This window comes from Oncorhynchus mykiss, chromosome 5, assembly GCF_013265735.2.
Source record: "Oncorhynchus mykiss isolate Arlee chromosome 5, USDA_OmykA_1.1, whole genome shotgun sequence".
Taxonomy (NCBI): Eukaryota; Metazoa; Chordata; class Actinopteri; order Salmoniformes; family Salmonidae; genus Oncorhynchus; species Oncorhynchus mykiss.
Window position 1 is genome coordinate 47636451 of NC_048569.1, and position 26574 is coordinate 47663024.

The 26574-nt window shown below is 41.3% G+C and overlaps 1 protein-coding gene across 7 annotated transcripts in view; it reads right to left on the reverse strand.

Moving 5' to 3' along the window:
* Positions 1-26220, reverse strand: part of LOC110523973 (CBP80/20-dependent translation initiation factor) — a 132249-nt gene extending 106029 nt beyond the window's left edge. For 2 of the 7 annotated variants that reach the window (XM_036977719.1, XM_036977720.1), the window contains exons 1-3: positions 26016-26219; positions 8812-9038; positions 3456-3527 (exon numbers count right to left, since the gene is read on the reverse strand). In XM_036977719.1, the coding sequence (XP_036833614.1) occupies positions 3456-3527; positions 8812-8994 (255 nt within the window). In that variant the 5' untranslated portion in view covers positions 8995-9038; positions 26016-26219. Of the gene's footprint in view, positions 1-3455; positions 3528-8811; positions 9039-26015 lie in introns of all 7 variants that reach the window. The other 5 variants (XM_021603172.2, XM_021603176.2, XM_021603173.2 and 2 more) reach the window with 5 other exon arrangements.
* Between the last annotated feature and the right edge of the window lie 354 nt (positions 26221-26574).

Consider the following 26574-nt stretch of genomic DNA (forward strand, 5'->3'; position numbering starts at 1 on the left):
GCAGCCGCCTTATCCCACCAAATGACAGCCTAGTGCTCGGGAAAGGAAAAAATATATATCAGGCGATGAAACAAAGAATAATATGTCTCCCCTTTTCCTCCCTCTCCTTCATTTTCCTTAGCCCACAGTAACAGCTGAGAGGGAGAAAGACTAAAGCTGCGTCTCCCTATCGGCCCTGGTCAAAAGTAGTACATTTCTAGGGATTAGGGTGCCATTGGGACTGTAGCCTAGGCTAAAATCAATACATCCTCACAAGGGCCTGATCAGCATCTGAATAGCTCTCTGTTTCTGGGATAGATATGGGAGTAACATGGGTCATGACTGTGCAGATTGAGATGGACGTGAAAACTAGGTCCTCTGTGATCCCAGAGAAGTCAAGTTACACTGCTATCCTGAAACTGCTGTCCTCAAATCTCTTCCTCAGAAACCGACACACCCCAGACACTCTAACCCTCAGTCTTTACCTGACTACAACCAACCCAACTGTCCACAAGACAGCCTCAAGTCACTCTGTGTACAAGCAAGGGCTTAGAAAGGGCTCCAACTGCTTAGTTCAAATGAAAGTGAAGCAAAGAAGCAGGTGGCAGATGACTGAATCAGTGCCCAGAAGACCAGAGGGCAGGCTGCAGAAGCAGCCCAGCATCTGCTTCACTCTCTCTCCAGCAACACAAACACCTCACATACCTAACCATACTATCTATGCCTTTGGGTCAGTAAGGTACATACTGACCCAAATATAAAAATTATTTCAACCTCAGGTCACCTCGCCATACAGTATCAATGTATTGTTACCATACACAACCGATAGGCCGAACTATAGAATCATTTTTACATGCACATACTAACCATGTCAGGTCATCGACTGGAGCAAAACCTTACCTTACCTTACTCAAAGCCATCGCAGTTTATGTAAGTATCAGAGCCTGAGGAAGTTTGTATGTAGCCGAAACAGCATTCCTGGTTATGGGGAGCCCCTAAGGCAAGGGTCTCCAACCTTTTCTAGCATGAGAGCTACTTTTAAATAAACAAATAGGCACAATCTTCTCCTCTACCCTGCAATGTGTCCCCGGGCCCTTGGTGTAAAATAAATGTGTTTTCTGTCAATATACCCAGTAAAATAGTGGTTAATAAACTGTATTTGGAATGGTAGGCCCCATAAAATGCTCTATTGTATTCCCCCCCCCCCCCCCAACTCTCAATATTATTATTATTCACAGAGAAACAAGGTAAACATTTGTTTCATATAAATAAAGATTTGCATTGCAAATCCCATTTAATTGTGTATCTAGTAAGAGGAATGTGTCAGTCGAGTGATGTTTCTCCTGTTAGGCCTACTGCTGTGGCACATCATGGGAGAGTTTGCAAAACAATTGATACAAATAATGATGATATAGTTCTGTCAGGTAAGCCTATTTTGTATTTAGTTGAGAAGGTTTTTGTGGAAAACATCTCTGTCTACCCCATTGAGCTACCCACAAGACGGTTATCCTTAGCATCGATACACACGGAGTGATAAACGCACGCACCAGATAGGGGCAATATTGTGTTACTTATCTTGAGTTCTGTGCTACAGTCAGGGTATATGCAGCAGTTTGGCCCGCCTGGCTCGTTGCGAACTGTGTGAAGACCATTTCTCCCTAACAAAGACAGCCAACTTCGTCAAACGGGATGATTTAACAAAAGCGCATTTACAAAAAAAGCACAATCGTTGGACGACTATACCTAACCATAAACACCAATGCCTTTCTTAAAATCAATACACAGAAGTATATATTTTTAAACCTGCATATTAAGTTAAAAGAAATTAATGTTAGCAGGCAATATTAACTACGGAAATTGTGTCACTTCTCTTCGTTCATTGCACATTGAGTCAGGGTATATGCAACAGTTTGGACCGCCAGGTTCGTTGCGAACTAATTTGCCAGAATATTACATAATTATGACATAACATTGAAGGTTGTGCAATGTAACAGCAATATTTAGACTTACGGATGCCACCCGTTATTATTAATGACCTAAGGCTCGTATTTCTGTGTTATTATATTATAATTAAGTCTATGATTGATAGAGCAGTCTGTCAACTCCCGAGATTTGGCTGGCAATACTAAAGTACCCATTAGAACATCCAATTGTCAAAGGTATATGAAATACAAATGGTATAGAGAGAAACAGTCCTATAAAAACTACAACCTAAAACTTCTTACCTGGGAATATTGAAGACTCATGTTAAAAAGGTCCCACTAGCTTTCATATGTTCTCATGTTCTGAGCAAGGAACTTAAACGTTAGCTTTTTAATATGACACATATTGCACTTTTACTTTCTTCTCCAACACTGTTTTTGCATTACTTAAACCACATTGAACAAGTTTCATTATTTATTTGAGACTAAATTGATTTTATTTATGTATTATATTAAGTTAAAATAAAAGTGTTCATTGATCATTCAGTATTGTTGTAATTGTCGTTATCACAAATATATAAAAAATAACAAAAATAGTCTGATTAATCGGCATAGGCCTTTTTTGGTCCTCCAATAATCGGCATCGGCGTTGAAAAAAAAATCTGTCAGTCGACCTCTACCACACATCATTGGTTGAAACAGGAGGAGACAGAGCGAGCCAGAGACGTGTGTGTCTCCCTGCACCCTGTGCTAGCAGACACGGGCAAATACACTCTGCCACGTCGTCGTTGCCAACAGGCACAGACAAACACAAAGCCGGAGGCGACACATGGGGGAAACCCCATCCACCGGACCAGAAGAACCCTGGCTATGACGTCAGCATTCAGAAACATAACTGAACACGCCCCTGTTCTCAGCTATACAACCGGGCTACAACCCCCTATATTCCACCACTGACAGAACAACACCTACTGGTACCGTGATATTCCAGGGTAGTTCGCTATGCAAACACACTAGCGCCATAAAGCCCATGCAAATAGGAGGAGGATTAGTGAGAGAGGTCTCAATTTATGATCAGCCAGTCTGGATATGTTATCAGCTATCAGTTATCAGCCCAGCTACCTGGTGGAAACTCACTTACGCCTACATTTTGTGACGAACACTTGTCTTCATCCATCCTACACTTCAGCAGAGCCTCGAACTGAGATACATTGTAGGCAAAGCTGCCATCACCAGAGATTAAATAAGTTGAATTCAAAATGCATCTGGTCTCTTTTAGCATGGAGCTTGCTTATTTATGACGGTTGTGTCCTAAGGGCATTTGCTATATGACCAAAGAAGTAGACACCCAATGAAACAGCAGTAATGTGCAGTATGTATGCATGTCTGACTGGAGCCATATGTTAGTAACCTTGGCTATCATTGAGATCTTGTTTCCCCCTCATCAATGATCGTACATGCAGGTTCAGCACAGCTGTGTGTTGTGTGTAGACCTTCAGCCAGCCAGCATTTCCTCCAGAATTCAGACACATCATACACAGTCCAAACACTCACTGGTTTGGTGGAGCCCCTCCCCCACGAGGGTGACCAACTCCCGTCTTTCTTGTCATTGCAGTCCTCTGTCCACTAGGTCAGAGGGAGGGAGAGAGAGGGGAAAAATTGGAATGACAATTACTCAACACTATTTTGTGATGATGATGGAAAGAAAGACGTTTACAAATCTCTCCTTCTCCACCCTCTGCCAGCTGGTCAATGTTGTCCCCTAATTTTTGCTTGGCTATTTTGTGAATGCTGCTCAGCTGGCAATGCATCCCATGAGGTAAACTAGCCTGTTTTCTGTGCACGTACAAGAGCCACCAAGTATTGGTTTTAGAGTTACAGTGCCTTCGGAAAGTATTCACACCCCTTGACTTTTTCCACAGTCACGTTACAGCCTTATTCCAACTTAATTACAAAAATCAATCTACACACAATACCCCATAATGACAAAGCAAAAACAGGTTTAGAAAATTTTGCAAACATATTAAAAATAAAAAACAGAAATATCTTATTTACATAGGTGGTCAGACCCTTTGCTACGAGACTCGAAATTGAGCTCAGGTGCATCCTGTTTCCATTGATCATCCTTGAGATGTTTCTACAACTTGATTGGAGTCAAACTGTGGTAAATTCAATTGATTGGACATGATTTGGAAAGACACACGTCTATATAAAGTCCCACAGTTGAAAGCGCATGTCAGAGCAAAAACCAAGCAATGCGGTCAAAGGAATTGTCCGAAGAGCTCAGAGACATGATTGTGTCAAGGCACAGATCTGGGGAAGGGTAAATAAAAAAATTATTGAATTGAAGGTCCCCAACAACACAGTGGCCTTCATCATTCTTAAAATTGAAGTAGTTTGGAACCACCAAGACTCTTCCTAGATCTGGCCAAACTCAACCATCGGGGGAGAAGGAACATGGTCAGGGAGGTGACCAAGAACCCGATGGTCGGCCTCCCGGTTGGCGCAGTGGTTAAGGGCGCTGTGCCACCAAAGACTCTGGGTTCGCGCCCAGGCTCTGCCGCAACCGGCCGCGACCGGGAGGTCCGTGGGGCGACGCACAATTGGTCTAGCGTCATCCGGGTTAGGGAGGGTTTGGCCGGTAGGGATATCCTTGTTTCATCGCGCACCAGCGACTCCTGTGGCGGGCCGGGCTCAGTGCACGCTAACCAAGGTCGCCAGGTGCATGGTGTTTCCTCCGACACATTGGTGCGGTTGGCTTCCAGGTTGGATGCGAGCTGTGTTAAGAAGCAGTGCGGCTTGGTTGGGTTGTGTATCGGAGGACGCATGACTTTCGACCTTCGTCTCTCCCGAGCCCGTACGGGAGTTGTAGCGATGAGACAAGATAGTAGCTACTAACAATTGGATACCACGAAATTAGGGGAAAAAAAGGGGGAAAAATTCACACACACACACACAAAAGAAAAAAGAACCCGATGGTCACTCTGACAGAGCTCTAGAGGTCCTCTGTGGACATGGTTGTCCTTCTGGAAGGTTCTCCCATCTCTGCTGCACTCCACCAAATCAGGCCTTTAGGGTAGAGTGGCCAGACGGAAGACACTCCTCATTAAAAGGCACATGACAGCCCACTTGGAGTTTGCCAAAAGGCACCTAAAGACCCTCAGACTATGAGAAACAAGATTCTCTGGTCTGATGAAACCAAGAGTGAACTCTCAGGTCTGAATGCCAAGTGTCACGTCTGGAGGAAATCTGGCATCATCACTACGGTGAAGCATGGTGGTGGCAGCATCATGCTGTGGGGATGTTTTTTTTTCTCCGTTCAAGGCAAAGATGAACGGAGCAAAGTACAGAGATCCTTGATGAAAACCTGTTCCAGAGCACTTAGACTGGGGCGAAGGTTAACCTTCCAACAGGACAATGAGCCTTAGCACACAACCAAGACAACTCAGGAGTGGCTTCGGGACAAGTCTCTGAATGTCCTTGAGCAGCACAGCCCGAGCCCAGACTTGAACACGATCTAACATCTCTGGAGAGACCTGAAAATACCTGTGCAGCAATGCTCCCCATCCAACCTGACAGAGCTTGAGAGGATCTGCAGAGAGGAATGGGAGAAACTCCCCAAATACAGGTGTGCCAAGCTTGTAGCGTCACACCCAAGAAGACTCAGGGCTGTAATCACTGCCAAAGGTGCTTCAACTAACTACTGAGTAAAGGGTCTGAATACTGAGTAAATGTGATATTTCAGTTTTTTATTTTTTATAAATGTGCAAAATTTCAAAAAACATGTTTTTCTTTGTCATTATGGTGTATTGTGTGTAGATTGATTAAGGGGAATAAAAAACAATTGAATCAATTATTTTAAACTAATCCTGCATCGCTAATTATTGGTTTATTAACAAACAACGATGTGCAGTCATGTAACCTAGCTAGCTAACAACCTGGTAACTTGACAGTAGGTTTAGGCACAGGCAAAAAGGAAAAGGGTTTGATACTCATAAGATGTGCTTCAAAATGGTAGGTTTCATATAGGTCTAATGCAAGCCTAAACTAAATCAAAAATCTATTTATTTCTGGTGCTTCTTAAATTGTTTGGTGCCTAACGTTTTACAAGTTGGGAGCAGTCGGTGTGTTTGTGGGAGAGCGAGAGAGTGGAGTGTGTGTTTATGAGAGTGAGGGAGACAGAGAGAGTATGTGTGTCATGTATATCATGACATGTATATCACAGGAGGTCGTGGCACCTTAATTAGGGAGGACGGGCTTGTGGTAATGGCTGTAGCGTAATGGTATCAAACACATGGTTTCTATGTGTTTGATTCCCTTCGCTCCATTATGAGCCATCCTCCCTTCAGCAGCCTACACTAGAGGCCGACCGATTAATCGGAATGGCCGATTAATTAGGGCCGATTTCAAGTTTTCATAACAATCGGGAATTGGTATTTTTGGACACCGATTTGGCCAATTTTCTTTTTTACCCCTTTATTTATCCTTTATTTAACTAAGCAAGTCAGTTAAGAACACATTCTTATTTTCAATGACGGCCTAGGAACGGTGGGTTAACTACCTTGTTCAGGGGCAGAATTACAGATTTTTACCCTGTCAGCTCGGGGGATTCAATCTGGCAACCTTACTAGCCCAACACTCTAACCACCTGATTACATTGCACTCCACAAGGAGACTGCCTGTTACGCGAATGCAAGGTAAGTTGCTAGCTAGCAATAAACTTATTTTATAAAAAACAATCAATCAATCATAATCACTAGTTAACTACACATGGTTGATGAAATTAGTAGTTTATCTAGCGTGTACTGCGTTGCATATAATCGATGCGGTGCGTTTTCGCAAAAAAGGACTGTCTTGCTCCAATGTGTACCTAACCATAAACATCAATGCCTTTCTTAAAATTAATACACAAGTATATATTTTTAAACCTGCATATTTAGTTCATATTGCCTGCTCGTTGCGAACTCTGTGAAGACTATTTCTTCCTAACAAAGACAGCCAACCTAGCCAAACGTGGGATGATCTAACAAAAGCGTATTTGCGAAAAAAGCACAATCGTTCCACGACTGTACCTAACCATAAACATCAATGCCTTTCTTAAAATCAATACAGAGAACTATATTTTTTTTAAACATGCATATTTTGCTAAAAGAAATCCAGGTTAGCAGGTAATATTAACCAGGCGAAATTGTGTCACTTCTCCTGCGTTCATTGCACGCAGAGTCAGTGTATATGCAACAGTTTGGGCCGCCTAATTTGCCAGAATTTTATGTAATTATGACATAACATTGAAGGTTGTGCAATGTAACAGGAATATTTAGATTTATGAATGCCACCCGATAGATAAAATACGGAAAGGTTCCGTATATTACACTGACAGAATAAACGTTTTGTTTTCGAGATGATAGTTTCCAGATTCTACCATATTAATGACCTAAGGCTCGTATTTCTGTGTGTTATTATGTTATAATTAAGTCTATGATTTGATAGAGCAGTCTGACTGAGCGGTGGTAGGCACCAGCAGGCTCGTAAGCATTCATTCAAACAGCACTTTCGTGCGTTTTGCCAGCAGCTCGTTGCTGTGCTTCAAGCATTGAGCTGTTTAAGATTTCAAGCCTATCAACTCCGGAGATTAGGCTGGTGTAACCGATGTGAAATGGCTATATAGTTAGCGGGACGCTCGCTAATAGCGTTTCAAATGTCACTCACTCTGAGACTTGGGAGTAGTTGTTCCCCTTGCTCTGCAAGGGCCGCGGCTTTTGTGGAGCGATGGGTAACGCTGCTTCGAGGGTGGCTGTTGTCGATGTGTTCCTGGTTCGAGCCCAGGTAGGGGCGAGGAGAGGGACGGAAGCTATACTGTTACACTGGCAATACTAAAGTGCCTATAAGAACATCCAATAGTCAAAGGTATATGAAATACAAATTGTATAGAGAGAAATTGTCCTATAATTCCTATAATAACTACAACCTAAAACTTCTTACCTGGGAATATTGAAGACTCCTGTTAAAAGGAACCACCAGCTTTCATTTGTTCTCAAGTTCTGAGCAAGGAACTTAAACGTTAGCTTTCTTACATGGCACATACTGCACTTTTACTTTCTCCTCCAACACTGTTTTTGCATTATTTAAACCAAATTGAACATGTTTCATTATCTACTTGAGGCTAAATTGATTTTATTGATGTATTATATTAAGTTACAATAAGTGTTCATTCAGTATTGTTGTAATTGTCATTATTACAAATACATTTTATTTATTTTTTATTTATAAATCGGCCGATTAATCGGTACCGGATTTTTTTGATCCTCCAATAATCGGTATCGGCATTGAAAAATAATAAGTCGGTCGACCTCTAGCCTACACTGATGAATATTCCTTCCTACCATTCCGCCAACCAATATGAGCAAATCAGCCGTTCTATGCAGTATTCTACTATACACTGAACAGTGTGAAGTTAATTTTTTAATTTTTTTTTATTTTACCTTTATTTAACCAGGCAAGTCAGTTAAGAACAAATTCTTATTTTCAATGACGGCCTGGGAACAGTGGGTTAACTGCCTGTTCAGGGGCAGAACGACAGATTTGTACCTTGTCAGCTCGGGGGTTTGAACTCGCAACCTTCCGGTTACTAGTCCAACGCTCTAACCACTAGGCTACCCTGCCGTAATGTGTTGTATTAAGTAGAAGTGTGAATTTCAGTGACAGGTTTTTGGAGAACGGGGGACGGAGCGAACAGGATGCTCGGCCACTGATTTTTTCCCACCATGGTATCGCGATACTATTTGGTATCGTGCTACTTCGTCTGATATTGTATCGTTTGTCAAAATGTTGGTATCGTGACAAGCCTAGACTACTTGTATCAGCATCAATGTTGCCACTCTGGTCCCGTTTAGCATTAGCCTTAGCTAACCTGTGAAATGTGGGACTGGGGTTTGTTGTCTCCGTCCAGGTACGTCTCGTTTTTGTCTCCCAGAAGGCCTTGCACCTGGTACTCCAGCACGTAGCTGTCGATGAAGCGCTCCAGCTCCTCAATCTCCTGTGAGCGCGTGCTGCCCGCCTCTGAGGATGCGGAGGCCACCGACGAGTTTTCCATGGCAACCTGCTGCCTGCCCGCCGGCGGGGGAGGGAGGAGAGGACCTGCAGAGAGGTGCAGGAGAAATGGCTGGTTAGTAGAGAGATCAAAACAAAAACAAGACTGCAGCATATCAACTTAAAACCACCATGTTGAGTCAAGAAGCTATAAGTGTGTCATTCAGACGGATAGTTCAATCATTTTCATTCAAGAAAAGCTCATTCAAAAACATACATTAAGAAAATGTCAAATAGACACTGTCAGACCTCTCAGAAGACTGAACGCAAAATCCAAACCACTTCCATTCAGGGCAGTGCAGTAATAACACCACTCCATCAGCAGGGGAGGCATAGTGTGTTTACATCCCAGACAGAATTGGCCTTCAGTCCTACTGCTACGCCCAGGCCCAGCAGGCAGCAGAACCACAGTCTAGTCACAGTCGGTCTGTCTCACCTCCTAACCTTGTCCCCAGACCAGAGCCAGACATAGTCAGTTATGAAACAGGACAGCTTTGTCTCTCTGCAGGGGTTTTACCAGGCACTAACTCAGCCATGGCTCATTGGCCAAAGCCTATGGGGATATCAAACACCCAAATGAAGGTATGTAGTAAACACAGGCTTAGCAGATCTTACACGTTTTGTTCTATGAAAATCTTCAACAGCTAACATCACTTTTTTGTGAATTGGGAAGCATTTATGTAATCCAAACAAGCACATAAAGACCTCATATTCATACAGGTCGTGTTAACACACTGATATTATCTCATAGAACAAAACGTTTAAAGATCTCCTATAAGCCTCAGACCTTATTTTCTCTATTAATTTCCCCCATAGGAATGGCTGAACAAACCAAAGGTAACTCATTTCAGTTTTTTAGCACTACAAGATAGCGAGCTCTATGCCTTTCACCCTGCCTGTGTTGTCTCTCTTGTCGTGATCTGTGTTTTGTCCTATATTTAAATGTTATTTTTTTTCTTTTTAATCCCAGCCCCCGTCCCCGCAGGAAGTCTTTCGCCTTTTGGTATTATCGTCATTATAAAGAAGAATTTGTTGTTAACTGACTTGCCTAATTAAATAAAAGGTTAAATAAAAATTATAAAAAATATATTTTAAAAAATCCATCTTTCCTTCACTTTCTCTCCCTCTTCCCAACTCTACCTCTCCTTCCCTGTGTTTTATCTGACAGTGAAGTGGCTGTTGGTGGTCACATGACTAAGGCCTTCTGCTAAGCTTCTTTACACTACTGCCCTGCCTGAGCACTGGGCATGCCACGCAAGAGGATTTACTATGGCAGCAGAGCAGCCTGAATAGTGGTATAGTAGTAGGCCTGTGTTGAGACTGCCTGAGGCAGTTGTATGTAGGCTACTCTCAACCAATTAAAGGGGGGTAAATGCAGACTCATTTTGTTCTTTACAACGGACATTAGCTTACTACACAGACTGATTAACGCTTCTTGTTCCTGTAATATGACGTACTAATGCTCTGATTCTCATTCTATTGCTGCTATACCTACAGGTTTTAATCTCGCTGTGTGTAGATATGATCCACTAATCTGGGGCCTGATTAGCCTAGCTAGTGAGGCTAATGCTAACTCCACTGATGGCTACACATTCACCAGTTGACCACATTAAAAGTAGACTGGCTGAAGCGACTCACATGGTCCACAGCGAGGGAGAGCTAGGACACAATGGTCTGAACAGGAGTCTGTTAGCGCAGTATTCGCTAGTGATGGGAGGGGGGTGTATAGTTAAATATAGGGATATTATTTTGGATGAAATATCTTATTGTATTGACAATATCGCAATATAATTTTGGCGCTAGACAGCTGTACATGCACCAAAACGCCAGTATTTTTCCTTCATAGCTTGTTCCCCATCTTTTTAAATAGGGAGCCAATTTATTTTTCCGCACTTTTCTTTCCAAGGCTGATCAAAACATGTTTTGTTATGGCCCTGTCTTGTCCATCTGCAGCAGAAATATGGAGAGCATTGTTTTTTTTGGAACATCACAGTATTGAATCACAATGCATACAGCAGAGGCATTCAACTCTTACCCTACGAGGTCCAGAGCCGGCTGGTTTTATGGTATACCTGAATTAATTACACTCACCTGGTCACACAGGTCTAAATAGTGCCCGTTTAAGAAAATAATGGGGGGAAAAAAGCAGTGGAACTGGCTTCGAGGTCCAGAGTTGAGTTTGAGGGGCATATAGAATCTTAAGAATCGCAATACATATCGTATCGGCACCGAAGTATCGAGATAATATTGTATCGTGAGGTCCCTGGCAATTCCCAGCCCTAATAAGAACCAAAGCGTTGGTCAGTGTCCCGGTGACAACATGCAACAAAGATTTTAGAGTTACATATAAGGAAATCAGTCAATAGAAATACATTCATTAGGCCCTAATCTATGGATTTCAAATGAATGGGAATACATAAATCTGTTGGTCACAGATACCTTAAAAAGTAAGGGCATGAATCAGTGGTGTGACCACAATTTGCCTCATGCAGCGCGACACATCTTCGCATAGAGTTGATCAGGCTGTTGATTGCAGCCCGTGAAATGTTGTCCCACTCTTCAATAGCTGTGCAAAGTTGCTGGAATAAAATTTAGGGAGCCTTGTTTTCAGATTAGTGTTGTTAAAATCCCCAGCTACAATAAATGCAGCCTCAGGATATGTGGTTTCCAGTTTACATAGAGTCCAATGAAGTTCTTTCAGGGACGTTGAGGTGTCTGCTTGGGGGGGGCGGGGGGGGGGGGGATTCTCTTGGTAGATAATGTGGTCGGCTCCCTCATGTGGTACCCTTCCTGCAGGCTCATCCTGACATGACAATGCCAGCATGACAATGCCACCAGCCATACTGCTCGTTCCGTGCGTGATTTCCTGCAAGACAGGAATGTCAGTGTTCTGCCATGGCCAGCGAAGACCCCAGATCTCAATCCCATTGAGCAGGTCTGGGACCTGTTGGATCGGAGGGTCAGGGATAGGGCTAGGGACATTCCCCTCAGAAATGTCCGGGAACTTGCAGGCGCTTGGTGGAAGAGTGGGGTAACATCTCACAGCAAGAACTGGCAAATCTGGTGCAGTCCATGAGGAGGAGATGATGCACTGCAGTGCTTAATGCAGCTGGTTGCCACACCAGATACTGACTGTTACTTTTGATTATTGTTATTATTTTGACATTATTCCATTTCTGTTAGTCCCATGTCTGTGGAACTTGTTCAGTTTATGTCTCAGTTGTTGAATCTTGTGTAAATACAAGTATTTACACATGTTACGTTTGCTGAAAATAAACGCTGTTGTCAGTGAGAGCACGTTTTATAAACATATTTACCACTTCTTAGACTTGCTTTCAATAAGAATGAAAGATCAATAAATCACATTTATGTGAATTTGGTCAGGTCGCCCAAAAAGATACATATTGCATCTTTAAGAATGCTTCCTAGAGGCACCCTGCTGCTGCAGGTAAGATTAAATTATATTTCTTGTTTTCAACCAGCGCCGGCTGTCGGCTATGCAGCCGATTACACTCATTTTCAGCCAGGCACTTTCCCACTTAAATTAACTACGCTACTTTTCAATTCGCTAGCCAGAAAAAAAGTATGTCAAGCCTTCTCCCGCTAGAATGAACATTATGCATCTTCTAGTGATCTATTGATAGGACAGGCGTGTGTCAGTCACAAAGTGAGCGATGACGGGGAAACACTGTTGGTTTGACAGTGCGCTGGTCGATCCCGCCTCTCGGTACCTGGGTGTGTGTGTGTGTTGTGTGTGCTGTGGTTGCAGTCAAATTCCTCTACACGCAGGAAGAGAGCATGAATTTGTATGTCCCATAATGTGAGTGAATTTGCTTCCCACATATAATGTGGAAACAATGAGTAGAAATCCATTTAGGCCATTGTTTTCTGCCACATCCGTTTGTTTTCTTTCACGTGCAGATTCCGACACTAGCGCTGGCCAGTAAAAACGCGTCGGGCCAGTGGATCTCGACAGGGCCAGTTCAACATTTACCTACTCTGTTGCAGTGTTAATATCATGCTATTTGAATTTGAGTATATGATATGATTGGCAGTTCATTCAAGCGCCACATAAGAATAAATACTCACCGAAAGGCAAATGGACATTATTTGGCCTATGACACAAGTATGCTTGTAAACATAACAAAAATCATATATATATATATATATATATATATACACACACACACATATATGAAATTAAGTGTATTTAATGCAGTGTATTTAACCTTTAATTGTACAACAATGCTTATTTTGAGATGATTTTTGTTGTGTTTTCTCAAAATAAGCATTGTTGTACAATGAATACAATGCACTGCATTTCATTTCATACAGTCAGCAAAAATCTAATGAATGCAGGGCTTGTGAAGTTATACCTAGGCTAAATATAAGCCTTCCACAACCATATGAACCACTAATAATTGAATGAATTTATCAAAATAGTTTAACTTGCAATAATCACTTATCTGGCTTTCAAGTCTATGAAAATGCCATTTTTTACAACAAAGACTAGAACCATGCATAATGCACATTCACTAATAGTGAATAACTTCTTGCATCGAAAATTATCACGTCTCACCAACAATCTGTCAAGCCCATGTGCTAGTGTTTTTGCCAGCTAATCTTTCTATTTTAAGTTAGGCCAACTTGAATCGATTTGCCAGCTAACAAGGTTGAACAGCGGAATTGTTATGAACAAACCCCTTCTGTCTGTCTCCAACTATTAGAAAAGCATGTAAGCCTGCCCACTTTTTTCAGATGTTGAAGTCGAGTGGCCTACCTTATTTCTCAGAATGAGAACGAGTTGCCAAATCCTTATACAATTGTTTTTTATGCTTATTGCACATTTAAAAGACACAGACTAGACAGCTACTATAACAGTCATTGGTTAAAATACTGTTAGTGGTACATGGTACACCAATGCCGTTCATTGATACTCTCGTTTTAGTGGTATTTGCTCTGCGCGCAATTTGAGTAAGACATAAAAAGGGTATAGTTAGAAAAGTTTACTTCTCTTTTACAGTAAAATAATGTCTCAATGTGTTTGTGTCCATATGACCGATTCTGTTGGACCAAGCGTCAAATATAAATAGCGAGTTGAATAAATAAATATAAAATAAATATAAATAGCGAGTTTTGGGCCTAAGCTTGTCGCCTGACTTCCCGCCATTGGGACGACTCCCATTGTTAGGGCGGAGACGGGCACCTCGTCATTATATACAGATCTCTGGTGTATATAGGAAGGTGCACACATCACAGAGGATCGAAGGAGATGAGACCAAAAATACAACATGAGAACATAAACGGACATAAACGCCCATAAAAACTTGATTCTTGCGATACAGGCATTTGGAATATCGCGCAAAAACACAACTTCAAATTAATTTGATATATCGCCCAGCCCTATTGTATACCCAAATCAAGCTTGACAAGTTGCTATACTCTGACTATAAATGAGGTGGCATGGTGCCTGCGTTACAACAACAACATGGAAATGAGAAGACCACATGTTTGGAAAGAAAATGCTTTTCAGCCCTCTCTCTCTATATATGCCTGGTAACACCACAGTGTGAGTAAACAGTCCTGTGTGAGTATGAATCTAAATTTGCTAGCTTTGGTCTGGATATAGGATGTCATAGCTGTACTGAGGGGCTTGTGGGGGCGACAGGCAGAAGTGGGGGGCCCACCTTCACACGCAGTCTTAGGTGTGTCAATGGGAACATTGTTCCTCCAGTTTGACCCTGGTGGGGCCTTGGGAGCAGGGACTAGGACAGGGGTGTGCAGGCCTGGCAGCAGCCCCACTGGGCTTCCCTAGATGCCTGGCTCACCAACATGTGCATGAATGCCGAGGCGAAGGTATTATCTCACAGCAAAGCCTGAGATATGATATACATGATGCATGCAGCACAATATCATACAAAGGCCTCAAAGCCAGTGGGGCTGCAGGTAGCACAGTGGTTAGAGTGTTGGGCCAGTAACAGAAAGGTTGCTAGATTGAATCCCTGAGCTGACAAGGTAAAAAATCTGTTGTTCTGTCCCTGAACAAGGCAGTTAACCCACTGTTCCTAGGGCCGTCTTTGTAAATACGAATTTGTTCTTAACTGACTTGCCTGGTTAAATAAAGGTTAAATAAATAAAATAAAAAAGTTCACCTAAGCTATATGTCAACAAAGGAGGATGAGATCACAACAAAACTTTGTCACAGGAAGGTCCTAGGTAGTTGCTATCCCAGCATAGCCACAGCGGTCAGGGAACAAAGGACGAATAAACAAAGGTCTTTGGTGGAATTAGTGTAACTATTACCATTATTTTTAAGCCAGAGAGCAGCTATTAGGCTAATTAAAACCCCACCAAGATGCTGAAAGACACACCATGTATACAAAATTACACTAGAATAATAGTGAAGACATCAAAACTAATCATGTAGTAACCAAAAATAGTTTTATATTTATGTTTAAACATATTTTATATTTGAGATTCTTCAAAGTAGCCACCCTTTGCCTTCACAGATTTACACACTCTTGGCATTCTCTCAACCAGCTTCACGAGGTAGTCAAATGGAATGCATTTCAATTAACAGGTGTGCTTTGTTAAAAGTGTTAATTTCTTTCCATCTTAATGCGTTTGAGCTAGTCAGTTGTGTTGTAGGGGTGGTAAATAGAAGATTGGTTCTATTTAGTAAAAGACCAAGTCCATATTATGGCAAGAACAGTTCAAATAATCAAAAGAGAAGCGACAGACCATTACTTTAAGACACTAAGGTCAGTCAATGCGGAACATTTCAAGAACTTTGAAAGTTTCTTCAAGTGCAGTCACAAAAACCATCAAGCGCTATAATGAAACCGCCACAGGAAAGAAAGACCCATAGTTTCCTCTGCTGCAGAGGATAAGTTCAATAGAGTTTACTGCAGCTGATTGCAGCACAAATAAATGCTTCAGAGTTCAAGTAACAGACACATCTCAACATCAACTGTTCAGAAGAGACTGCGCGAATCAGGCCTTCATGGTTGAATTGCTGTAGAGAAACCACTACTTTTTGTTTTTTTTTCCGTTATTTTATCAGGTAAGTTGACTGAGAACACGGGGAATAGTTACCGGAGAGAGGAGGGGGATGAATGAGACAAATGTAAACTGGGAATTATTAGGTGACCGTGATGGTTTGAGGGCCAGATTGGGAATTTAGCCAAGACACCGGGGTTAGCACCCCTACTCTTACGATAAATGCCATGGGATCTTTAATGACCTCAGAGAGTCAGGACACCCATTAAACGTCCCATCCGAAAGACGGCACCCTACACAGGGCAGTGTCCCCAATCACTGACCTGGGGAATTGGGATATTTTTTAGACCAGAGGAAAGAGTGCCTCCTACTGGCCCTCCAACAGCACTTCCAGCATCCTCTGGTCTCCCATCCAGGGACTGACCAGGACCAACCCTGCTTAGCTTCAGAAGCAAGCCAGCAGTGGTAAGCAGGGTGGTATGCTGCTGGCTACTAAAAGGACACCAATAAGAAGCAGACTTGCTTGGGCCAAGAAACACGAGAAATGAACATTAGACCGGTGGAAATCTGTACTGTGGTCTGGTGAGTCCAAATTTTAGATTTTTTGTTCCAACTATCGTGTCTTTGTGAGACGCACAAATGTGTGGCTCCCACCGTGAAACACGGAGGTGGTGGTGGGATGGTGTGGGGGTGGTTTGCCGGTGACACTGTCAGTGATTTATTTAGAATTCAAGGCACACTTAACAAGCATGGCTACCACAGCATTCTGCAGCGATGCGCCGTCCAATCTGGTTTGAACTTAGTGGGACTATCATTTCTTTTTCCAACAGGACAATGAACCAAAACACACCTCCAGGCTGTGTAAGGGCTATTTAACCAAGGAGAGTGATGGAGTGCTGCATTGGAAGACCTGGCCTCTACAATCACCCGACCTCAACCCAATTGTGATGGTTTGGGATCAGTTGGACCGCAGAGTGAAGTAAAAGCAGCCAACAAGTGCTCAGCATATGTGGGAACTCCTTCAAGGCTGTTGGAAAAGCATTCCTCATGAAGTTGGTTGAGAGAATGCAAAGAGTGTGCAACGTTGTCATTAAGGCAAAGAGTGGCTACTTTGAAGAATCTAAAATATATATTGATTTGTTTAACACTTTTGGTTACTACATGATTCCATAGTTTGATGTGTTCACTATTATTCTAGAATGTAGAAAATAGTACAAATAAAGAAAAACCCTGGAATGAGTGAGTAGCTGTCCAAACTTTTGACTGGTACTGTATGTTGACACCCCAATTAGTGGATTCGGCTATTTCAGCCACACCTGTTGATGACAGGTTTATAAAAATCGAGCACATAGCCATGCATCTCCATAGACAAACATTGGTAGGAGAATGTCCTTACTTAAAGCAGGGGTTGGAACCTAAATAATTTTCCAATCGTTTCGTTCTGAACAGAACAACATGTGGTTCCGTTCCAATGTTCCGACCTGCAAAATAAAGTTCTGAACGGGATCGAACGTCAAAAGTACTGGTATATTTTGTCATTTTCTGTTCCTGTTTTTTGTACGTTTAGCTCAACATTAAATTACACCAATCATGCAGTGCAGATAGAGCAGCTTGTTATGGAGCAGGCAAGCTATAGATCAGTGAGTTGTTTACATCCGTAATGGAAACACAAGATGCAACTGAAATTTTGAAGGTGGGGAAAGAGAAAGAGGGTGGAGGAGAAGACTTGGCTTGAAGAACTTGGCATCTTGTGATGACAAGCATTATCTGAATTAGGACCACAGAATTATACATACAGAGGAACGGCTTCTATGGAGGAACTTTGAATGTCTTTGAACGTCAGAGTCGGCTTAACATTGGACCAGAGATACATAGCCAGCTAACAAGCTTGTGTGTGCAGAGCGGCACTAGAATTAAAAACACGTGTTACCTTTTTGTAGTTAATCCAATCTGAAATGTGATAACTATAGTATCTGTAACTATCATTGAAAAAGTGAATCCATACTTCTAATTAAAAATCTCTCCGCATCTTCTGAATCACGCTTGTCACGTCAGTAAGCTACAGTTTAGCTTTGGAGGGGGAGGGGCAGGTAGCCTACACACTGGATGAGGTTTCTGATTGACAGGGGAGGGCTTTGCATAGGCGCTTTTTTTGTGACTGAAAGAACATGCCTGGAATGTAAAATAGCTTTATTAACCAGTTCCCATGAATTTTAAAACAACGGTTCTGCGCCGGTATAGATCACTTTCGTTCCCGGTTCTGATTCTGTTCCATTAACAATTTAGGTATTTTCTGTATCTGTTCCCTGAACCGGTTCCAACTGTGGTGCACATTAATGTTAGAAACGTATCGTTCTACAGTGCCTTGCGAAAGTATTCGGCCCCATTGAACTTTGCGACCGTTTGCCACATTTCAGGCTTCAAACAAAGATATAAAACTGAATTTTTTTGTGAAGAATCAACAACAAGTGGGACACAATCATGAAGTGGAACGACATTTATTGGATATTTCAAACTTTTTTAACAAATCAAAAACTGAAAAATTGGGCTTGCAAAATTATTCAGCCCCTTTACTTTCAGTGCAGCAAACTCTCTCCAGAAGATCAGTGAGGATCTCTGAATGATCCAATGTTGACCTAAATGACTAATGATGATAAATACAATCCACCTGTGTGTAATCAAGTCTCCGTATAAATGCACCTGCACTGTGATAGTCTCAGAGGTCCGTTAAAAGCGCAGAGAGCATCATGAAGAACAAGGAACACACCAGGCAGGTCCGAGATACAGGTGTGAAGAAGTTTAAAGCCGGATTTGGATACAAAAATATTTCCCAAGCTTTAAACATCCCAAGGAGCACTGTGCAAGCGATAATATTGAAATGGAAGGAGTATCAGACCACTGCAAATCTACCAAGACCTGGCCGTCCCTCTAAACTTTCAGCTCATACAAGGGGAAGACTGATCAGAGATGCAGCCAAGAGGCCCATGATCACTCTGGATGAACTGCAGAGATCTACAGCTGAGGTGGGAGACTCTGTCCATAGGACAACAATCAGTCGTATATTGCATAAATCTGGCCTTTATGGAAGAGTGGCAAGAAGAAAGCCATTTCTTAAAGATATCCATAAAAAGTGTTGTTTAAAGTTTGCCACAAGCCACCTGGGAGACACACCAAACATGGAAGAAGGTGCTCTGGTCAGATGAAACCAAAATTGAACTTTTTGGCAACAATGCAAAACGTTATGTTTGGCGTAAAAGCAACACAGCTGAACACACCATCCCCACTGTCAAACATGGTGGTGGCAGCATCATGGTTTGGGCCTGCTTTTCTTCAGCAGGGACAGGGAAGATGGTTAAAATTGATGGGAAGATGGATGGAGCCAAATACAGGACCATTCTGGAAGAAAACCTGATGGAGTCTGCAAAAGACCTGAGACTGGGACGGAGATTTGTCTTCCAACAAGACAATGATCCAAAACATAAAGCAAAATCTACAATGGAATGGTTCAAAAATAAACATATCCAGGTGTTAGAATGGCTAAGTCAAAGTCCAGACCTGAATCCAATCGAGAATCTGTGGAAAGAACTGAAAACTGCTGTTCACAAATACTCTCCATCCAACCTCACTGAGCTCGAACTGTTTTGCAAGGAGGAATGGGAAAAAATGCCAGTCTCTCAATGTGCAAAACTGATAGAGACATACCCCAAGCGACTTACAGCTGTAATCGCAGCAAAAGGTGGCGCTACAAAGTATTAACTTAAGGGGGCTAAATAATTTTGCACGCCCAATTTTTCAGTTTTTGATTTGTTAAAAAAGTTTGAAACATCCAATAAATGTCGTTCCACTTCATGATTGTGTCCCACTTGTTGTTGATTCTTCACAAAAAAATACAGTTTTATATCTTTATGTTTGAAGCCTGAAATGTGGCAAAAGGTCGCAAAGTTCAAGGGGGCCGAATACTTTCGCAAGGCACTGTATGTATCGTTAGCGCATCAATTTATCGCAATATGGATTTGTCTATATCACCCAGCTCTAATATATTCCCATACTGGACTAAATCATTGGATTCTCAGGCAGCTTTAAACCGTAAAGCTGGGTGATAGACACACAGCAGAATAATGTACTCACTGCTTCTAATACACTAAAAGCCTATTCTATCTAGTACAGTTCCCTGCTTATTATAATACAACTATGTGGGTGATTTATAACTCCTTATTGACTAAGCAAATTATTCTGACATCTTCTCATCTACGGCTGCCCACACCACTTCCAATAACACCACAAATATTGCCTCAAAAAGTCTCTATACAAGATTTAAGCGAGGGCTCATCCTTCATCCATGACATTAGCCTAGCTTTACTTTGTTTTGTGCATCAGTAACAGTGGCACTTTCGAGGACTCAAGCCAAGGTCACATGATGATTTCCATCCAGGTCATCATAATCTCATCACTGTAGTGATACACAGGGCCAGAGGCTGTGACCACAGGACTGCATTAGTAGGCTACAGAAATCAATGCAGAGCGCTTAGGTTAGAGAACTGCCTGGCTGCTGTGCTGCAGCCTAAACTGACCCGACACAAAACACTGCAGCCTAGGTTGACAACCCTGCTGAAGCCCTGATAAATGAAGCTTGGGCTGTGTCTCATTCAACGTGTTCCCTTCCCTCTGCCCTCACAGAGCAGATGTTCCCATCACTTCCCTTCACAGATCTGAGAGGACTGGATATGTGAGAGCAATATGGCAGAAACTTGGTGGAGCTCATAGTGTTGTCAGTGTTATTTTTAAAGTAATTTCTACTTCAATACCAGATTTAGTATCACAATACTCAATACCAAAAAGATACTATGACAAAACAAAGGCGTATTAGCCAGTCTCAGAATGGAGCTTGATCCAGACAGATAAAATCAGCTACTGCTCTGTTCAATAGGTGGGCATTTTTTTGTTCAATATCATTACATTACAAAATGTGTATGTCCATTTTTTAAAGACAGCCATGTATGCATTAATTAATCAATTTGACTTTGGTAAAAACAATCTACCTACAAAACAACATAATGGTAACTTATTTAAATGGTAAATCTCTATTGATAAACTGGGTAAATCAATATGTAGCCTAGGTCTAATCACAAGACAGGTAAAGGAATATTATTCAATAGGAATGTGTGCATGCATTGAGTTACTGAGCTTGTTTTAGCTGATTTCATGGGGCTACAGATGACAAACAATCCCTTCCATTTAGGTCTTAGTTTATTGTGGCAACTGTTAAGAGAACATGTACTTTAAATTGCACTGATCAACAACATTTGCATTGAAGAAGCAATCTATTATAAAAGTGTGCGCTTTATCTTTAAGAAAGTAATGATGTCATTCATGAGGCAGAGTGTGGCTGTGGAGAAAAAGAAGCAAATTTGTTTTTGGTGGCGAGGGAGACGATGTGAATTAATAATGTGTTTTGTGGCAATCAGCTTTGAAAATCAGAGTATTTTGCATTATGGTTTGCATATTATCACCAAAAAAGTACTACGGTAGTGAAGTCAGCTGTAAGCTTGCAGGGAAAGTTAGCCCTACAATTAAACCTGGAAGCTACCGGTATTGTCTTGCATTGTAAAAGTGTTCTGGACTATCGACATTGTTGTGCAAACAGTTTCAACATTTTTACATGCCGTGTTGCATTATTAAAGTCTTCTGTGCAGCATGAGTGGGACGCTAACAATGCAGCTAACAACTAACAAAGTTTTAGTATAGCGTGCATCACTAATTCACAATACAGGTGCATGCATATTCAATAGGAGTGTGTGCATGCATTGAGTTATTGAGCTGATTTCACAGGGCTACAGATGAAAAACAATCTGTTTCTTTTCCATTTGGGACTTATTTTATTGTACTGATCAACATTTGTATAGAAGAAGTAATTGCTTCTTTTTTTACCCCCTTTTTCTCATCAATTTCATGACATCCAGTTGCAATCCAATTACGATATTGTCTCATCGCTGCAACTACCCAACGGGCTCGGGAGAGGCGAAGGTCGAGTCATGTGTCCCCTGAAACATGACCAACCAAACCGCGCTTCTTAACACCTGCCTGCTTAACCCGGAAGCCAGCTGCACCAATGTGTCAGAGGAAACACCGTCAGTTGGACCGAAGTTAGCCTGCAGGCGCCCAGCCCACCACAAGGAATCGCTAAAGCGCAATGAGCTAAGTAAAGCCGCCCGGCCAAACGATGCTGAGCCAATTGTGCGCCGCCCTATGGGACTCCCGGTCACAGCCGGTTGTGACACAGCCTTGGATCGAACCCGGGTCTGTAGTGATGAATCAAGCACTGCGATGATGTGCTGCAGCGGTCTAAGGCACTCAGGAGGCCGAAGTAATCTATTTTATAAGAGTGAGCACGCTGTATATAAGACCCATGATGTCATTCACACAAACTGAGCAAAGATGATCTTGACTGGGAGAGATGTGAGGCGGGGGAGATGAAGTTGACCGACTATGATTTTTCAACCAAAAAAAGCAGAGGCCGATTTCTATATATATTTGTGATAATGACAATTACAACAGTACTGAATGAACAAAAACCCTTTTATTTTAAATTAATATAATACATAAATAAAATAAATGTAGTCTCAAATAAATAATGAAACATGTTCAATTTGTTTTAAATAATGCAAAAACATGTGCCATGTAAAAAAAGATAACATTTAAGTTCCTTGCTCAGTACATGAGAACATATGAAAGCTGGTGGTTCAATATTCCCAGTTAAGAAGTTTTAGGTTGTAGTTATTATAGGAATTATGAAGTGTCAACTATCTCTCTATACCATTTGTTTTTCATATCCGTTTGACTATTGGATCTTCTTATAGGCACTTTAGTATTGCCAGCCTAATCTCTGGAGTTGATAGACTTGAAGTCATAAACAGCGCTGTGCATCACGTATGACTAAGAGCTGCTCGCAAATGCAGTAAAGTGCTGTTTGAATGAATGCCTACGAGCCTGCTGCTGCCTACCACCACTCAGTCAGACCGCTCTATCAAATATCAAATCATAGAATTAATTATAATAACACACAGAATTATGAGCCTTTGGTCCATTAATATGGTCAAATCCGGAAACGATCATTTCGAAAACAAAACGTTTACTCTTTCAGCGAAATACGGAACTATTACATATTTTGTTTAACGGGTGGCAACCATAAGTCTAAATATTGCTGTTACATTGCACAACCTTCAATGTTATGTCAGAATTATGTACAATTCTGGCTAATTAATTATGGTCTTTATTAGGAAGAAACAGTTCACAACGAGCCAGGTGGCCCAAACTGTTACATGTACCCTGACTCTGCTTGCACTGAACGCACGAGAAGTGACAATTTCCCAAGATCAAATTTCCTGCTAACATGCATTTATTTTAACTAAATATGCAGGTTTAAAAATATATACTTCTGTGTATTGATTTTAAGAAAGGCATTGATGTTTATGGTTAGGTGCATTTGTGCATCGAAAGTGCTTTTTTCGCAAATGCACTTTTGTTAAATCATCACCCGTTCGGCGAAGTTGAATTAGGCTGTGATTCGACGATAAATGAACAGGCACCGCATTGATTACATGCAAAGCAGGACAAGCTAGTTAACCTAGGAATATCATCAACCATGTGTAGTTAACTAGTGATTATGTGAAGATTGATTGTTTTTTATAAGATAAGTTTAATGCTAGCTAGCAACTTACCTTGGCTCATTGCAGCCACAAGGTCCTTTTGACGCTGCACTCGCGTAACAGGTGGTCAGCCTGCCACGCAGTTTCCTCATGGATTGCAATGTAATCGGCATCCAAAAAGCCTGATTACCAATTGTTATGAAAACTTGAAAATCGGCCCTAGTTAATCGGTTGACCTCTAGTGTGCACTATAATGGGGTGGGTTGTGCTGATAGACAGGCTTGATTCATGACAACAACCCAGATGGAATTGCCTATGATTAAAAAAAGTTATTTAATCTAACATATGCAGGTAATTCAAGATCGATATTTTGATGTGCAACCTATAGAATCCAGAATGATCAGATTTATTTTGGGTTCTTCAGAGATGGATTTGCCGACATCTTTGTGCATAGGCCCAGGCTATATTATTAGCCTTTTCACCGCCTAAGGAAGTGTGAACTCAAAACACTTAGCAGGTATGCCAACTAAATATGACATTGTTGCTAGATAGCCATGTAGACTAATTGATTAATTGATCAGTAAATGTAATGCCCTACAAAACTTTCCAGTGCTAGGTCTAGGCTACTTAAGTGAAAATGGAGAGCTCTGCGGGCACTTCAAAACCATACTACATAGCTTACTCTGGTTGTAAAGTGGTGCCATGAACCAATATACATTAAATACACACAGAAAGCTGTGACTGCTGTCTAACTAGATCAGTAGCTGCTTTGAAAACGTTATTTTTCCACAATTGCATTTTGAACAATTGTCATATGCTGGTCATATTGTCATATGAGTGAAGAGGGGCTTGCACACACAGCAGCCGACAATAAAACAGGGACAGGCAGATACTTTTATAGCAGGAATCATAATGCATAGGTTATTACTGTTGACCAGTGGTTTTCGAACAAACAGAACAAAATCCCCGAAAATTATGAGCTAAGCAAAAAACTTTGGTAAGAGGAGGGCAAGGTGAGTAGGTTAATTTTCAGTTTATTGTCCTAGCTTTATGTTAACACCCTAAGGTCGATGTCCACACCCCAGTGGAAATCTAATTTGCATAAGACTGTTAAGTGCCAAAGGGCACTTAATAAGAGCACATGTAAAATAAATATATATATATATGTTTGTATTCTCTCTCTTTTTTTTTTATCATGTGCTCTTATTAAGTGCCCTTTGGCACTTAACAGTCTTATGCAAATTCGATTTCCACTGGGGAAATATATAGTATGTATTATTATTATTTATTTTTTTGCCCTTATTAAGTGCCCTTTGGCAACAACAAAAAAATCAAAAGGAAGTTTGTTCTGAAGTGTCTGTCATACATACATACAATATATATATTGACAGACACTTCAGAACAAACTTCCTTTTGATTTTTTTTGTGTGTGTGTGTGGGGGGGGGGGGGGGGGGGGGGTGTCTACCTGTTATTCAGCGCGTTTGTATGGGCTAATACCAGTATGGCCAAATAAATATGGATCCTTTATTTTTTATATTTAGCTAAAATTCTAAGCCTAATTTCTGTTTGTGACAAAACAAGCAGTGTAGATAATCCGTGTACCATCTTAACCACTGAAATATATTTTCAATAACCAAAAATATAGTATTTTCAGGTGTTTGAAGCTGGTGTACAAAATCAAAAGTAAAAGACTCAAAAACTAAACTTAAGGAGAAGCGTAGAAAATGGCGCAAACAACAGATCTACCGCGTCTTAGACTTGCTTTCAATGACACAGATCTAGAACTACATTTATATGTGAACTTGCTCGGGTTGAACCAAAAAGTTCGATACTGCAGCGACCATAAGAATCGACTAGCTGTGTAGCTAGCTAGTTAGCAACTACTAACGTCTCCGCTGGGACAACACTTAGCAGATGGTTTGAGAGTAACACATGCTCGCTAGCTAATAATAACAACAACAACAACAAAAAAACGTATTTTCGATATGGAATCTTTTTCAGTGTGTTTTATTTTACCGGACGCGTGCCTCATGTTGACTATCAGAAAAAAAATAATGACCACACATCTGTCCGGCCTCGGGCGCCATCACGCTAGTTAACGTTACCTACGTTAGTTTAATTCATGCTCAAACCCCAACGTTGCCTACTGTCATAACTTTTAAGTTTACAAGCCAGTCACAGCTTTCTGTCGAGCCACAATCAGTTGAAATGTCTTTCATAATCATAATTTAGCCACACCATGTCTCAGGCAGCGAAAACATGCACAACATTGGATCTGATCACACACCGTACCTAGCTTTAGACCAACACTCAACTGGCAAACATTATTTCAGCTAGATAGCGAAAGTTAAAACCATTTACAGAAAACAATATCCTCACCCAGATATTGGATTCGGACGGCTGGGGAATCCGGGATCACCTCCTGATATTAAACCCACTGTGTCATGGGTATATTTCTCGAGAGAGAAACGTATTCGGAAGGAAAAGATTACGCTCCCAGACACACAAGCAGGGGAAACGCATGAATGTGACGTTTAGTCCGGTTTGCTCGCAGGACATGTGTACGTGGAGGCTTGGATTCTGGGAGCTGGAGTTCTAGTGAGACATCGCAGTCTTGTTGAAATGTATATATGTTGTAATGATACAGGCTTATACAGACATTTTAGAAGGATATATGAGGTTATTGGGGGACATTTGATGTGTTTTATTATTTCTGAAGTCAATTTCAGTATATTGATGTTTTTTATTGTCCCTGTGCTGTGTTTTATCTAGGCCTATTCTAATGCTATTACGGTACAAATTATCCACTGTTCAAATGTTTATTTAAATTTTATTTCATACAATTTATATTTTTGTGTTTAAATAGATTCGAAGGTACGGACCTTCTCATGCAACAGCCTGCGTTGTTATACAATAGACTGTACCATTTATTGTTATC